Raw genomic sequence first — 15,597 nt, 5'->3', positions numbered from 1 at the left:
GAAAACACTGTATAAATACAGGCCAGGCGTGGTAGCTCATGCCTGTAATCCCAGCACTTTGGGAGGCCAAGGCGGGTAGGTCACCTGAAGTCAGGAGTTTGAGACCAGCCTGGCCAACATGGCGAAATGTGATCTCCACCAAAAATACAAAAATTAGCCGGGTGCCATGGTGCTTGCCTGTGATCCCAGCTACTCAGGTGGCTGAGGCAGGAGAACTGCTTGAACCTGGGAGGTGGAAGTTGAAGTGAGCCAAAATCGTGCCACTGCACTCTAGCCTGGGCAACAGAGTGTGACTCTGTCTCAAAAAAAGGAAAAGAAAAGGAAAAGGAAAAGAGAAAGAGAGAGAGAGAGAAAGAGAGAAAGAGGAAAAGGAAAAGGAAAAGAAAGAAAAGAAGGCAGACAGGCAGGCACTGTATAAATATATTTTTCTCTTTTATTTGCTCTAGAAATTATAAAGCTGTATAAAGCAGTAATTAAAACATATTATTGGTTTGTAACATATACAAATGTAATTATATATAGGACAATAATAGTACAAAGGAGAAAGAAGGAAATGGAGCTCCTGCAGAGCAAAGTTGGTATATTTTACTGGAATTAAATCAGTAATAATCTGGAGTAGATTGTGATAAATTAAGATGCATATTGTGGGCGGGCGTGGTGGCTCACACCTGTAATCTCAGCACTTTGGGAGGTTGAGGTAGGCGGATCACTTGAGGCCAGTTCGAGACCAGCCTGGCCAAAGTGGCAAAACATTGTCTCTACTAAAAATACAAAAATTAGATGGGCGTGGTGGTGCGCATCTGTAATCCCAGCTACTTGGGAGGCTGAGGCAGGAGAATCACTTGAACCTGGGAAGTAGAGGTTGCAGTGAGCCAAGATTGCGCCATTGCACTCCAGCCTGGGTGACAGAGCAAGACTCTGTATCAAAAAAAAAAAAAAAAAAAAGATGCATATTGTGGCTGGGTACACTGGTTAAGTGTAATCTTAGCACTTTGGGATTTCCTGGCGGGAGAATCACTGGAGGCCAGGAGTTTGAGACAAGCTTGGGCAACACAGGGAGACCGTGTCTCTACTAAAATTTAAAAAATTAGCCGGTCATGGCGGCACACACTTATAGTCCCAGCTTACTAAGGAGGCTGAGGCAGGAAGACTGCTTGAGCCCAGGAGCTTGAGGTTGCAGTGAGCCATGATGATGCCACCCCATTCCAGCCTGTGTAACAGAGCAAGACCCTGTCTCTAAGAAAAAAAGAGATACATATTGTATTTTAATTTTTGTTTCTTTTTGTTTTATTTTTTATAACGACATTCACAAGAGATGCATACTGTAACCCTACAGCAGCCACTAAGAAAATTTAAAAAAGAATCAACAGAAGAATTAAAATAGTACACTAAAATTTTTGTTTAATATTTAAAAAGGCAGATACTGACATATACAGGATAAAAATGCAACTAAAAGATGTTAGACAAATTTTAGATTCAAAGACACAAAGAAACTGAAAGTAAAAGGATGAAAAAATACATGTACACAGTAACCCAAGAAGGTGGAGTGGCTATATTAACAAATAAAACGGACTTTAAGAAACACCAGTAGACAAACATTTCATAATGATAAAAGGGGCAATATGTCAGGGGAGCTATAACAATAATTCAATAACATCACCCCCAAATGCATGAACCAAAACAAGGAAGAAGTGAAACGAGAAGGAAATAATCCAACAGTTAAACTTGAAGGCTTCCATATGCCTCTCTCAGTAACCGATAAAACCACCAGACAGATAATCAGTAAGAATATATACTATGATCTGAGTATCTGTGCCCCTCCAAAATTCATATGTTGATAGCCTAACCTCCAAAGTGATGGTATTAGGCGATAAGGACTTTGGAAGGCTCTACTCTCAGGAATGGGATTACTGTCCTTACATGGTAGCCTGAATAGACCAAGACAATATAAAAGACTTGAACAATGCCATCAACCAATTTGATCAAACTTTCATTTATTGAACACTCCACACAACAAGAACAAAATTCAAATTATTTTCAAGTACACATAGAACACGATCTAGGTAAGCTATATGTTAGGCCATAAACAAGTCTCAATAAATTTGGAAGCTCTAAAATCAGTAATCTAAGCTTTTGTTTCAACAAACTACAAAAGGAAGAGCAAGCAAAACCCAAAGAACATAGAAAGAAATAATGAATTTCAGAATGGAAACCAATGACACAGAAAAGAAAACAGAGAAATTGACAAATCTTTAGCCCAAGTGACTGAAGCCATTAAAAGGAAGATAAAATTACCCAAATCAAGAATTAGCATCACTGCAGGCACTGCAGAATTAAAAAGGATTATAACAGTATAGAATAACTTTATCCCAACACATTAGACAACTTAAATGAGTAAATTCCTACAAAGACAAAAATTACTGAAATTCACTCAGTAAGAAATAGGAAATTTGAAAAGACCTATTACAAGCAAATGAAACTTGAATTAGTAATTACAGATCTCCCACAAAAAGAGACCAGGCCTACAGGATTTTGCTGGTGAATTCTATCAAATATTTAATAAATCTCAATCTTAAACAAACTCCTTCAGAAAACATAAGTGAAAAAAACATTTCCTAACTCATCCTATGAAGCCAGTATTACTCTGATACCAAAGTCAGACAAAGACATCACAAAGATAGGAAACTACAGACCAATGTATTTTATTAGTATTAACACAGATGCAAAAATCCTAACAAAATATTAGCAAACCAACTCAGGAACATATGAAAAGGATTATATACCACCGCCAAGTGGGATTTATCCCAGGAACACAGGTTGATTTAATATCCTTAAATCAACTGATGTGACACACCACGGTAACAAAATAAAAAACGAAAACCACAAGATCGCAACACATGCAGAAAAGACATTTGAAAAACCGAACAATTCAATATTCAATACAATTCAATATTCAAATCATGAAAAAACTCAAGAAATTAGGAGTAGAATAGAATTTCCTTAACCCAATAAAGGGCATCTATGAAAAACCTGTACTTGATATCACATTTAAAGAATGGTCAAAGATTAAATGCTTTCCCCCTAAGATTGGGAACAAGGCAAAGATATCTGCTTGCAACAATTCTCTTCTGTACTGAGTTTCCAGCTAGCTCAATAAGGCAAGAGTAAGGAATTAAAAGCACTCGGGAGGCTGAGTCAGGAGAATGGCATGAACCTGGGAGGCAGAGCTTGCAGTGAGCCGAGATAGCACCACTGCACGCCAGCCTGGGCAACAGAGCAAGACTCCGTCTCAAAAAAAAAAAAAAAAGAAAAAGAAATTGAAATTAAAAGCATCCAGACTGGGTATGGTGCCTCACACCTATACTCCTAAAACTTTGGGAGGCTGAGATGGGAGGATCGCTTGAGGCCAGAAGTTCAAGACCAGCCTGGGCAACATAGTGAGACCCTCTCTCTACAAAAAGTTTTTTTTTAAAGCTGGGCGTGGTGGCGCATGCCTGTAGTTGTAATACACCTGTAGTCCTAGCTACTTGGGAGGCTGAGGCAGCAAGACTGCTTGAGCCCAGCTGTTTGAGGCTGCAGTGAGCCATGACTGCAGCAGTGCACTTCAGCCTGGGTGACAGAGTGAGATTCTGTTTCTTAAAAAGAAGAAAGGAAGGAAAGAAAAAGAAAAGAGAAGGGAAAGGGAAGGGAAGATTAAAAGCACTGCATCCAGATTGGAAAGGAAGAACTAAAACTTTATTTGCAGACAACATGATCTTGTATATAGAAAATCCAAAGTAATCTACCAAAACAACAGCAAAAGGACCTACTAGAACCAACCCTACTAGAATAAACAAGTTTAGTAAAGCTGCAGAACACAAGACCAATATAAAAAAATCAATTGTATTTCTATGTATTACCAATGATCAATTGGAAATCAAAATTAGAAAATACCTTTTACTGTGAATGAAAACACATAATACTTATATATTCCAGACACAAAGACTGGAATTTTTTTAGAATTACTGAGAAAAATTAAAGATGACTTAAATAAATGGAAAGATAAAGCACATTCACAGATTAGAAGACTCAATTTTGTTAGGATTGCATTCTCCCTAAATTGATCTATATCATCCCACAAATAAAAGACCACAACCACATCCAGAGGATTTCACTGGAGAATTCTAAATATATATTCAAGAATTCAATGCAATCCCTCAAGATCCAAGGAGGCGTTTTGTAGTTGACAAGTAGATCCTAAAATTTATATGGGAATGCAAAGAACTTTGAGCAGCACAAACGATTTTGAAAAGGGTGTACCAGCCGGGTGCAGTGGCTCACGCTTGTAATCCCAGGACTTTCGGAGGCCAACACGGGCAGATCACAAGGTCAGGAGTTCGAGACCAGCCTGGCCAAAATAGTGAAACCCCATCTCTACTAAAAATACAAAAAATTAGCCAGGCGTGGTGGCGTGCACCTGTAGTCCCAGCTACTTGGGAGGCTGAGGCAGAAGAATTGCTTGAACCCGGGAGGCAGAGGTTGCAGTGGGGCGAGATCGCGCCACTGCACTCCAGCCTGGGTGACAGAGGGAGACTCCATCTCAAAAAAAAAAAAAGAAAAGAAAAAGAAAAAGAAAAAAGAGAGAGAGAAAGGTGTACCAAGCTGGAGGGAAGACCCTATCCCATTTTCCTAAACTTACCATAAAGCAATTGTCAAATGCACTATGGGTGTAAGGACAGACACAGAGATCAAATGAACAGAATGGAATGTCCAAATATAAACTCTTACATTTATAGTCCATTGATTTTCAATAAATTTTCAATAAATGGCCAAGGCAGTTCAATGGGGTACTTCTGACAAACTGTACTGAAACAATTGGATATCTATATATGCAGAAAAGGTGAATTTATATCCTCACCTCACAATAAGTAAATGCTGAGTCAAACAGAATCTAAGAACTAAAATTATAAATATTCTAAAAGAAAACAGTTTTGTGGTAGGCAAAGTTTTCTTGGATAAGACATCAAAAACATTATACATAGAAGAAAAAACTGGTAAGGAGATGTGGTCAGACTTCCCAGATAGACCTTTCAACATCACCTTTACCATCTGAGTGTTACATTTATATTACCTAATAAAATAAATCAGCCAAGCACTTTGACCTTCATTTGTTCTCTCTTTCATTTAAAGACTGCTTATTATTATTGTTGTTATTATTATTTTTTAAACAGAGTCTTGCTTTGTCGCCCAGGCTGAAGTGCAGTGGCGCAATCTTGGCTCACTGCAACCTCTGCCTCCCAGGTTCAAGCAATTCTTGTGCCTCAGCCTCCCAAGTAGCTGGGATTATAGGTGCCCACCACCATGCCCAGCTAATTTTTGTATTTTTAGTAGAGACGGGGTTTTGCCATGTTGGCCAGGCTGGTCTTGGATTCCTGGCCTCAACTGATCCACCCACCTTGGCCTCCCAAAGTGCTGGGATTACAGGCATGAGCCACTGCGCCCGGCCAAAAACTTGTTTAAGCATCTATTTATGAAATTCTGAGAAAAAAAGCTAATAAGGTACCCTCATCTTTGGCTAACAGAAGAACAGATAATGAACAGGAAAAACAAACCTTTCCTGAAATTTTAATATTCCACTATTTTTTTTTAACTCCTCTCTTTGCTTCTATACAGACAAAAAAGGCCTCCACAGAGCTGCCATGGGGTGTTGCGAAATCAAGATTGATATTCGAGCAAGAAAAACAAGATTCAAATGGAGATTGTAAGTATGCCTTGACTCTCTTCAGTTCTAACCTTCAGAAATTATGGGAAACAAAATAACTTTGTATTTAGTAATGCTCATGTTTAGAGAAAATACACACAGAAAAAGAGATCCTTGGCAAAACAGCAAGCAAAGTCCTACCTGCTCTGTTGGGTAGGATGGGGGTGGACTGTCTGCTTTGCTCTCCTCTGTCCTGGGGCTCCTGCTTCCCAGCACTCCATCTTCCTTCGGGGCCCCTGGGGGCTCCCCACTACTCTCGCCATCCGCTTCTTCATCATCAGCTTCTGAGGAACTACTGCTGGTACTGCTTATCTGAGGAGACTTTAAAGACAATCTTTTGTAATTTGCACTTTTCAAAACAGAGTAATATAAAAAATTAAAATGTCAGACCATCATTTTATGTCATTTATTGTTGCTACGAAGAAGCCATGTCCATACCTCATCCTTCAGGGCCATGTTTTCCCCGCCACCATTCAATTCGCTGTGGATTCCATTCATGTTGGCCACCACCTCGGTATCATCATAATTACTCAATGGATAAATATCAGCAAATTTGGCTGACAATGGTGCAACATCTTCATCATCACTACAACTGACACAAGCAGAGATGGTCACTGTGAGGTCATTCAATTGTGAAAGACAATGAGTAAACCAGCCACTAAGGACAGATATTTCCTGGACAGATCACGGCTTTCATTTACAAAGAGTATTAGTTAAGTATCATTCCTACCACTAACATTTCTTAGTAACCTCAACATGAGAAAAATGCTTGGAAAATTAACATTTGTGCCATTTGGAAGAGTAAAAAACAAACAACAAACAGAAAAACCTCCAAAAGTAGAAATATTAAGGAAACTACAAAAATTTAACCAGACTGATTAACGTTTCCATTTGACCTGAAGAGCGCTGGTATAAAACTAGTCTCCTCTCTGCTACTCCCAAGACAACACAATTTGTGATTAAAATTAAAGGGGTACCAATGGCAACCTTAGGTGTTTAGTGTTTGCTTTTTTAACCTTAGCTGTTTAGTGTTTGCTTTTTCAACTTAGGGCTGAAATTTTCAGAAATAGTCAGTTGAACAAAACTTTAAAGGCACTTATGTAACAGAAGACTAATTTTTTTTGCTTTAAGGCCAGTCATGGCCTGGTCACTCATGATCATAATTAAACATCAGCTTTAGCAAGACATCTAAGCAACAGGCAAATGAAAAATTTACTGAAATTAATTTTATTTTATTTTATTATTTTTTTGAGGCAGTGTCTTGCTCTGTCTCCCAGGCTGGAGTACAGTGGCACAATCTCGGCTCACTGCAAGCTCCACCCCCCGGGTTCACGCCATTCCCCTGCCTCAGCCTCCCAAGTAGCTGGGACTACAAGCGCCCGCCACCACGCCCGGCTGATTTTTTGTATTTTTAGTAGAGACGGGTTTCACTGTGTTAGCCAGGATAGTCTCGATCCCCTGACCTCATGATCCGCCCGCCTCAGCCTCCCAAGGTGCTGGGATTACAGGCATCAGCCACTGCACCCGGCCTGAAATTAATTTTAAACAGATTTCAAGGCTTTAGCCTACAGAGACCACTTAAGATGCAGCTCTGGTGCATTAAAAGAGCTGGCACATTTAAGCTCAGTGCAATAAGATGCTCCAAGGTCCACAAAAACATGCACTGAGTCCATCTTCAGCCTGGGCACACAGCAACCTCCAGAAGGCAAAACCCTAGGAACTCGTCGTGATCTCACTTCCTAGAATGAGTGAAGAGTGTCCAGGACTACCAAATTCCGGTGTCTTTTCAACACATTACAAGTAACATGCTAGAGTCTGGAGCTCACCAGAGGTAAGTACAAACAGCACCCACAAGGTGCAGAGTCCTAGGGCTTCCTGCAGGCCCACTGCACCTGGGACGCTGCCTGGGCCAATGCTCATACACACTCCTGAGGATGACCATCGGCACAATTTACAGATGAGAAAACTGAGGTTCTAGAGAAGTAACTCAGCCATTTGCTCCATGTGACGGCAGGAGGCTTCACCAGCCCTAGCTCCGTAAAGAACCAACCCATAAGATCCAGGAAGTACTGTGTGGTACACTGACTACAATCACATTGTTCTTTTTAACCAACTTAGAAAAGGCACCAAGAAAGAGACAATACAAATGAAAAGATAACACTGGAGATTTTCAAATCATAGTTTACATTTGGAAGACATTGATCACAAGCTGCTGAAGGCCCAGATGTCCCGAGAACCTAGGCTCCCCGTAACTGGTGATGGGCAGTTCCGGCCCAAGGAGAAAGGCTCCCACAGCCAATTTCTTCCACTACCACACGTGACACAAGAGACCATAACTGACATCAGCAGCTGTGACAAATGAACAGGGATGAAATTTTCCATCTTAAATTTTCATTAGGCTATATATGTTTAATTTTTATGTTTCAGTAAGAAGTTGGATAACAGCCAGCTGCAAAAATGTCAACACTCTTTCTTGTGCCCTGGAGAGTACACAGTGTCTCTAAGGCAATAAACAGCAGCCTGCAATCTTTGTATGAACAGAGTCAGTGAGTTTAAACCAGTCCTTTCAGAATTATTTTGTCTGAGAACAAGCCCAAATTGAAAATGGAAAGACTGAAGGAAAACGTCAGTCACCATGAGAAATCCAGACAGAAGGAATGAACACAAGTCAGTTGGTCAGAGAAATCCCAGAAACGCTGCACAGCCAAGGTCAGGAACAACAATCTCTCCCACTGCACTCCTCCACATGGAACATGATGCCTGTGTGCTCTACGATACATGTAAACTAAACCTAAGCTGACTTTAGCAACTACATATGATCATGTGCAACCCTTTTGGAAATTAGCATGTGAAACCTCCCCAAATGACAGGGTCACAACTCTGAAGAAATCTGGGACCAGCCAACTACAATGGGAATTGGTGACAGCTGCACAACAATGTACTTCTAATCATGCGGGAACATGAAAAACAGAAACCTTCAACTGCTTGCTAAAGCGATCGCCTGAGTTCTTAGCAAGACACGAAACAAGCATGAGTGCTGGGCTGACAGTGAGACAGGACAGACGGCGGACTGGTCACCCTTTAGGAGAATGAGGAGATGTGAGGCCGGAATTAGAGACACTTCTTCTCTGCATACCAACATGTTTTTTCTTTACTGGCCTTTATTAATTTACCATGCTTTTTTTTTTTCCCAGCTAAACAGTGTTAAAAGTTTGGGTTTACTGATTTCATGTTTTAAAAGCTGCATTAAAAACCTCAGGGTCCCTTGTCATGAAAAGCACAATAATGATGTTCATACTTCTGTGGACATTACTGTACGTATTTCTCATTACTGGGGCGACTTAAATTTCGGAAACTTTATTACAAAGTCACAACTTACAAAGTTGGTGCCGAGCCACTGTCTGTGAGGATGAGCCTGGGGTGCTGCTGAATTGTGATGGGAGAGCTGGAGCCGGATCCCGAGCTTGCAGATGACACACTGGGCGGGCTCCTCTCAGCAAGATAGTCAGGAGCAGGATCCACTTGAAGTGGGAGCTGGTGAATGTGGATGTCATCAGTGACGGGGGGGTCCATGATACCACACGTGAGGATGTGTGAGAGACTGCAGTCATCGCAAGCACATCTGATCAGGAATTAAGGACAGTTACCAAGCCAGCCAATGCACAAGACTAGACCATGCTCTCTAAGGGTCAGTTCTAGGCCTCCGCTCAGCCCAGTGAAGGTCTCATGGGCCAGTCGTGCCGACACCACAACCCAGGCTTACCTTCTCCTGTAGTTGCAGTTGGGGCAGTCGGGCATGCTCAGCCGGGACGACAACATGTGCCTCATGGTGTCTGTGAAGTTGTTCTCGCCAGTAACTGCTTTCTTATTGGTTAACTAGAGGAAATTTTAAAATGCTTTAATCTTCCAAGACCCTTCCCCGAGACATGGCTCATTATTTTTCAGTAATTCTGCTAACATGTATCATGTTCACGGGCACTGCTTCCTCAGCGCAACAGGACCAGGAATACAGGGGCAGCAGACCTGGAGTCAACAGCAAGCTGGGGGCTGAGCTGCAAAGGGCTCGGGTACCAGGAGACCCTAATCGCTTTTGTCTTCAGCAAACATGCTGCAGTGCGCCCTCACAGCAGACACCTGATGCAGACACCCGATGCAGACACCCGGCCTTTACCCTGTCTGCCATGTGCTTGGTACTTGCAAGGTACTGAGAACAGAGCTGTAGGAATGAAAACTGGCACGTGGAGGGCAAGGGGTCGGCCTGGGAGCTATTGAGGAAATGGCACCTCAACTTCTAACAGACAAGGTGAGCATCTGCATTTCAAAGGAGAAGGAACTCTGGACCCACTCTGGCAATGGGACAGGTGGCAGCTGGAAGGGCCACTCAAAAGGACAGGATGGCCGGGAAAGGTGGCTCACGCCTGTAATCCCAGCACTTTGGGAGGCAGAGGCAGGCGGATCACCTGAGGTCAGGAGTTTGAGACCAGCCTGGCCAACATGGTGAAACCCCATCTCTACTACAAATACAAAAATTAGCCAGGCATGGTGGCTGGCACCTGTAATCCCAGCTACTCAGGAGGCTGAGACACGAGTACTGCTTGAACCCGGGAGGCAGAGGTTGCAGTGAGCCGAGTTCACGCCACTGCACTTCAGCCTGGACGACAGAGTGAGACTTTATCTCAAAACAACAACAACAACAAAAGCACAGGACACATGCAGAATGGGGAAAGGGAAGAGGTAAGCATGCCACAACACTGGTGCCATCTGTATACCTGTGGTGCCCAGAGGAGACCACGGGCATGCAAATGTGGAGAGAGGCATGGGGTCAAGGCCAGGGAACCACCAATATTTGCAGAAAGGCCAATGAAGTTGGAGTTCGTAAAGGAGATGGAGACAAGTGTCAGAGAACAGGAAGAGAGTCGATGTGGCACGTGGATGGGAGATCAGGGGAAGCCAAGTTTCCAGATGAAGCCAAGGGCCCCCAGACCAGATACAGGACATCACTAGCAAGCTCTGCCAAACAGCTCCAGCAAAGGTGGAGCACAAGCCTGCCTGGAGGAGGCACCGCCAGGAAGATGAGGAAGGGAGAGTCCAGATCTGCCAGCTGCCATGTTGAAGGCACAGAACCTGGAAATGTCTGGAGATCTGAGCGCTCTGTCTGGGGATGCTGGGCCCCCATTCCAGCTCTGGGACATCAGGCAACATCCTTAACCTCACCCTATCACCCTCCTTCGTATGTAAACTGCAGATGGCACCATCTGCCTCATAGGGGACTGTGGGGACTCAGGTAATATCCTTTGCAAAATACCCAGGGCTGCTGTGGGATAGAGAGGCCACTCAATACACATGGGTTTTTCTTGAGGCCTATATGGAAGATAAGGAAATAGGTGAAAATTAGTTTATCTTGAGATTAAAAACACCATCTTGAACAGTTTTTAACGCTGGCAAAACATGCCAATGTGGTCCTCCAGTGCTGTTCTAACAAAGCACATCAACATGCAGAGAAGTCATTTGCTGTCAGGACAGATTTCTACCTCCTTTAATTGCCTCTCTTATTGACAAGCTTACCTGTTCTTCAATGAATCTTCTTTGTTTAAAAAGCTCCCAGTCTTCTGTTAACATGCGCTGCTTGGTTTTCATTGTCATCTAGTAAGGGGATGTAAAAAAAAGAAAAAAAAGAAAAACTTTAATACCTGCGACAATTATACAAGACATTTTCAAGAGGAGACTTTCTTAAAATGATATATATGAGAGAAACATCATCTGCAAACAGAATAAAGATACAATACTACAAATATGTTAACAGGTATTTATTTATTTTACTCAAACTCATCACAAGTACTTTTCTCACATGAAAGACAGAGATGAATAAACAGTAAAAAGAGAAATCAAGATATTCTGACTAAATCTGTCAATACAGTGGATGAACATTCACTATTTACTGAATGCCCATTATGTGCCCTGAATGTGTTAGAAATAAGCAAGATGATGGCAACTTGGTCCTGCCACACGAAGAGCTCAGACTACAGGAAAGGAAGAGCTATTAACAGGCATATGAGACTTAAAAAGCAAAGCAAAACAAAACTAACAAAGAAGTTAGGAGTTAAAGGCAAAAAGAGAAATTACTGAGGAAACAGAGAAGCATATGTGATTAATAAAACCGAAAGTCGGTTCTGTAAGCTTCTGTCAAGGCTGAAAAAGGGGGAAAAAGGTAACATAAAAAAAAAATCAGGATTGAGAAAGGATATGGGTACATATGAAGACTGTTTTGTTTTGTTTTTGAGACTGAGTCTCGCTATATCACCCAAGCTGGAGTGCAGTGGCACAATCTCGGCTCAATGCAACCTCTGCCTCCTGGGTTCAAGCGATTCTTGTGCTTCAGCCTCCTGAGTTAGCTGGGATTATAGGTGCCTGCCACCACGCCCAGCTCATTTTTCTATTTTTACTAGAGACGGTGTTTCACCACGTTGGCCAGGCTGGTCTTGAACTCCTGGCCTCAAGTGATCCACCTGCCTCGGCCTCCCAAAGTGCTGGGATTATAAGCATGAGCCACTGTGCCCGCCTGGCCAGAAGATTGTTTTTAAACTGTGAGACAAAGTATCTTTATAAGTTGATACTTTGTAACATCTAAAGAAGAGTTACAAACAAGGGGCTCATGGGCTATTTTGTCCGACTTGCACTTCGCCTCTTTTTAAAAATGTTCGAGATTTCACCTAATAATCCAGATTTCTGGCTTCTCTTGACAACTTGGCAGCTCTGGTGGCCCTGTGAAGACTGTTGGACCCAAGTGGGGACTGCCCCTAACAGAGAACAGGAGAACACACGCACGCACACACAGGTGTGGCCTTCGCTACCCATGCCCCAGGCTGCACTAGGGCCTATCCCAACTGAGGGCACGTTCAAGGTGAGGGTGGTGACGGCCGTGAGCACCACAGGAACGCTGGGGCCGCTCTACCCTGTATCATCCATTTCCGTGACTTTCCCTAGCCCTGCAGGTGTGAGTTTACAACCCTTTACTAAACGATATGGATAACTTCTTGAGCCAAATTCTATTTGTAAAACTGACTCGAGGTAGAAGGAAACCTGAAATAGACTAATAAATGTCATATAAATTAAAAAGGCAGACAAGATCTATAGTTCTTGTTCTTCTTCCCTGTAAAAATGAATTAGGCCCCGAAGTTTTACGGTAGGTTCTATCAAATCCTTCATGGGACAGAAAATTTAAACTATTCCTGAAAATTGCAAAAACACAGAGTTTCTCAATTCATTCTATGAAGCTAGCACAACCTTTATACAAAACAAATAAGACCTCAAAGACCAAGACAACTCAATTATACCTCAGAATATAGATATAAAAGTCCTGGCTGGATGCAGTGGCTCACACCTGTAATCCCAGCACTTTGGTAGGCCAAAGCAGGAGGATCACTTGAGGCCAGGAATTTGAGAACAGTCTAGGTAATAAGGCAAGACCCCCACCGCTACAAAAAATTTCATTTGTTTGTAAATAAAATTATCTTTGAGACAAGGTCTCTTGCTCTGTCACCTAGGCTGGACTACAGTGGTGTGATCACAACTTACTGTAGCCTCAACCTCCTGGGCCTATGATCCTCCCACCTCAGCCTCCCAAGTAGCTAGGACCACAGGCACATGCCACCACACCTGGCTAATTTTTTTTTTTTCCTTGTAGAGATGGGGTTCTCCCTACGTTGCCCAGGTTGGTCTCAAACTCCTGGGCTCAAGCGATCCTTCTGCTTTGGCCTCCCAAAGTGCTGGGATTACAGGTGTGAGCCACTGCGCCAAGCCAAAACTTAGCTGGCACACTGGCATGTGCCTATGGTCCTAGCTACTCAGGAGGATGAAGTGGGAGGAGAGCTTGAGCCCAGGAGTTCGAGGCTGCAGAGAACTAATATCTTGTCATTGCACTCCAGCCTGGCCAGCAGTGTGAAACCCTGTCTCTAAAAATAATTTTATATAGCTGTCCGAATGCACACACACACACAGGCGCACACGCACACACACGTCCTAAATCAAATATCAGCTAATAAATTTAATAATGGAATAAAGAATGACATATCATGATCTACTAGGGTTTCATCCCAGGAACGCAAGAATGTCTCAAAATTAGGTAACCTAAACTCTTAACTCATACAGAAACTGATATAAGAAAAATCATACCATCAATTTTGACATCTTCCTGTTTTATTTTTTAAATGATAGCCTAAATGAACTAGAAATAAAAGTAAACTTCTTTAATTTGCTAGAAAGTATCAAAAGTCTGTATGGCAAGCATCAAACTTCATGGTGAAACACTCACAGCAGCCCCTCGAAGCCAGGACTGGACAAGGGTGCCAGTATCAATGCTCTTATTCACACTGGTCTGAAGGTCCTAGTGGAAGCCAAAAAAAGGGGACAAATGCTGGAAAAGATGAGATAAACCTATCATTATTTGTAGAAGATACCGTGATTTCCTAGACTCCCAGATTCAAGACTCAACTCAAAAACTACAAGAGTTAATGCTGGCATCTGGCGAGATGACTGGTCACAGGGAATCTCCATTTTCCCAGTTTCCAGCATGAATGCTTTAAATACACATTCCCCACTCAAGATGCCGGTCATAGCAGCCCCTCAAACTACAGACTATGGACGCACAAAATGGGTCAAGATTTACAAACTATAAAACCATAATACAATATATTTTAAAAAACCTTAAAAAAGAGTGACATACCATATTCTTGGATGGGAAGACTCAATATTGGTGCCAATTCTCCCTTTTCATTGTATATGTCTGCAGTTATTATAAAATCTTAGTGTACAGTGTAAGAGTTGTTTGATAAATAACGTCAATAAAAACCTCTTCCTTGAGACTCTCTCCTCACAGCCTCAGGGTAATTTTTTTTTGGGGGGGAACAAATTTGGGTACCTGCAGGCTTATGTATGTGTCAAACAACAGAGAAAGAATGAATTTTAGACAGCAAACATAAAAATAATTGATTTCAAACTTCAGCCTGGGCAACACGGTGAAACCCCGTCTCTACCAAAAATACAAAAAAAAAAAAAAATTAGCCAGGCATGGTGGTGTGCGCTGTGATCCCAGCTACTCTGGAGGCTGAGGTGGGAGGGCTGCTTGAGCCCAGCAGGCAGAGGTTGCAGTGAGCTGAGATGACACCACCGCCTAGTTGAGAGAGTAAGACTCATCTCAAACAAACAAACAAAACCTACTAACTCTCTTGCCACATACATACATACTTATTTGTGAACAGAGACTCAATTATTTTACACGTATTCAACATTTTAAAACCTTTGAATCAGTATAAAATTTCTAAAATGTTATTGATTAGAAGCAACCAATGTTCATTCAAAGGTTTTAAATGAAATAGCGCATTAAAACGGCTCCAGTGGAGAGTGGAGTGGCCACAAACCAAGAACTCCAGGGGTCACTGCAGTTGCCCCCAAAGCCTTCAGGGGAACATAGCCCTGCTGACATACTGATTCTGAACTTCTGGCCTCAAGAACTGTGAGCATAAATTTCTGTTGTTTTCAGCTCCCCACAACCTCCCACCCATGCATACATGGTTCCAGAATGACTATTATTCCCTGGATGTTACTAAAGTGGCTCAATTTCCCTCAATTGTATTAGTGGCAGATTGTTTCTCATGGTTTCTTCACAAGACAGTGAAAATAAAAATGCATCTCCTGGCTGGGCATGGTGGCTCACACCTGTAATCCCAACACTTTGGGAGGCTGAGGTGGGTGGATGATGAGGTCAAGATATCTAGACCATCCTGGCCAACAGGGTGAAACCTTGTCTCTACTACAAATACAAAAATTAGCCGGGCGTGGTGGCGGGCGCCTGTAGTCCC

General features: G+C 42.4%; 1 protein-coding gene across 6 annotated transcripts in view; it reads right to left on the bottom strand.

Annotated features, from left to right (window-relative positions):
• FAM193A (family with sequence similarity 193 member A) overlaps nt 1–15,597 on the bottom strand; it is a 195,489-nt gene that overhangs the window by 63,331 nt on the left and 116,561 nt on the right. For 4 of the 6 annotated variants that reach the window (XM_055384378.2, XM_031010479.3, XM_055384380.2 and 1 more), the window contains exons 8-13: nt 14,052–14,123; nt 11,306–11,383; nt 9,504–9,616; nt 9,120–9,362; nt 6,179–6,332; nt 5,882–6,061 (exon numbers count right to left, since the gene is read on the bottom strand). In XM_055384378.2, the coding sequence (XP_055240353.2) occupies nt 5,882–6,061; nt 6,179–6,332; nt 9,120–9,362; nt 9,504–9,616; nt 11,306–11,383; nt 14,052–14,123 (840 nt within the window). The remainder of the gene's footprint in view (nt 1–5,881; nt 6,062–6,178; nt 6,333–9,119; nt 9,363–9,503; nt 9,617–11,305; nt 11,384–14,051; nt 14,124–15,597) is intronic. The other 2 variants (XM_063705032.1, XM_031010478.3) reach the window with 1 other exon arrangement.

The sequence above is a fragment of the Gorilla gorilla genome, chromosome 3, assembly GCF_029281585.2.
Source record: "Gorilla gorilla gorilla isolate KB3781 chromosome 3, NHGRI_mGorGor1-v2.1_pri, whole genome shotgun sequence".
Lineage (NCBI taxonomy): Eukaryota > Metazoa > Chordata > Mammalia > Primates > Hominidae > Gorilla > Gorilla gorilla.
The sequence above is the reverse complement of the archived record's forward strand: the minus strand, read 5'-3'. Positions and strand labels throughout refer to the sequence as shown.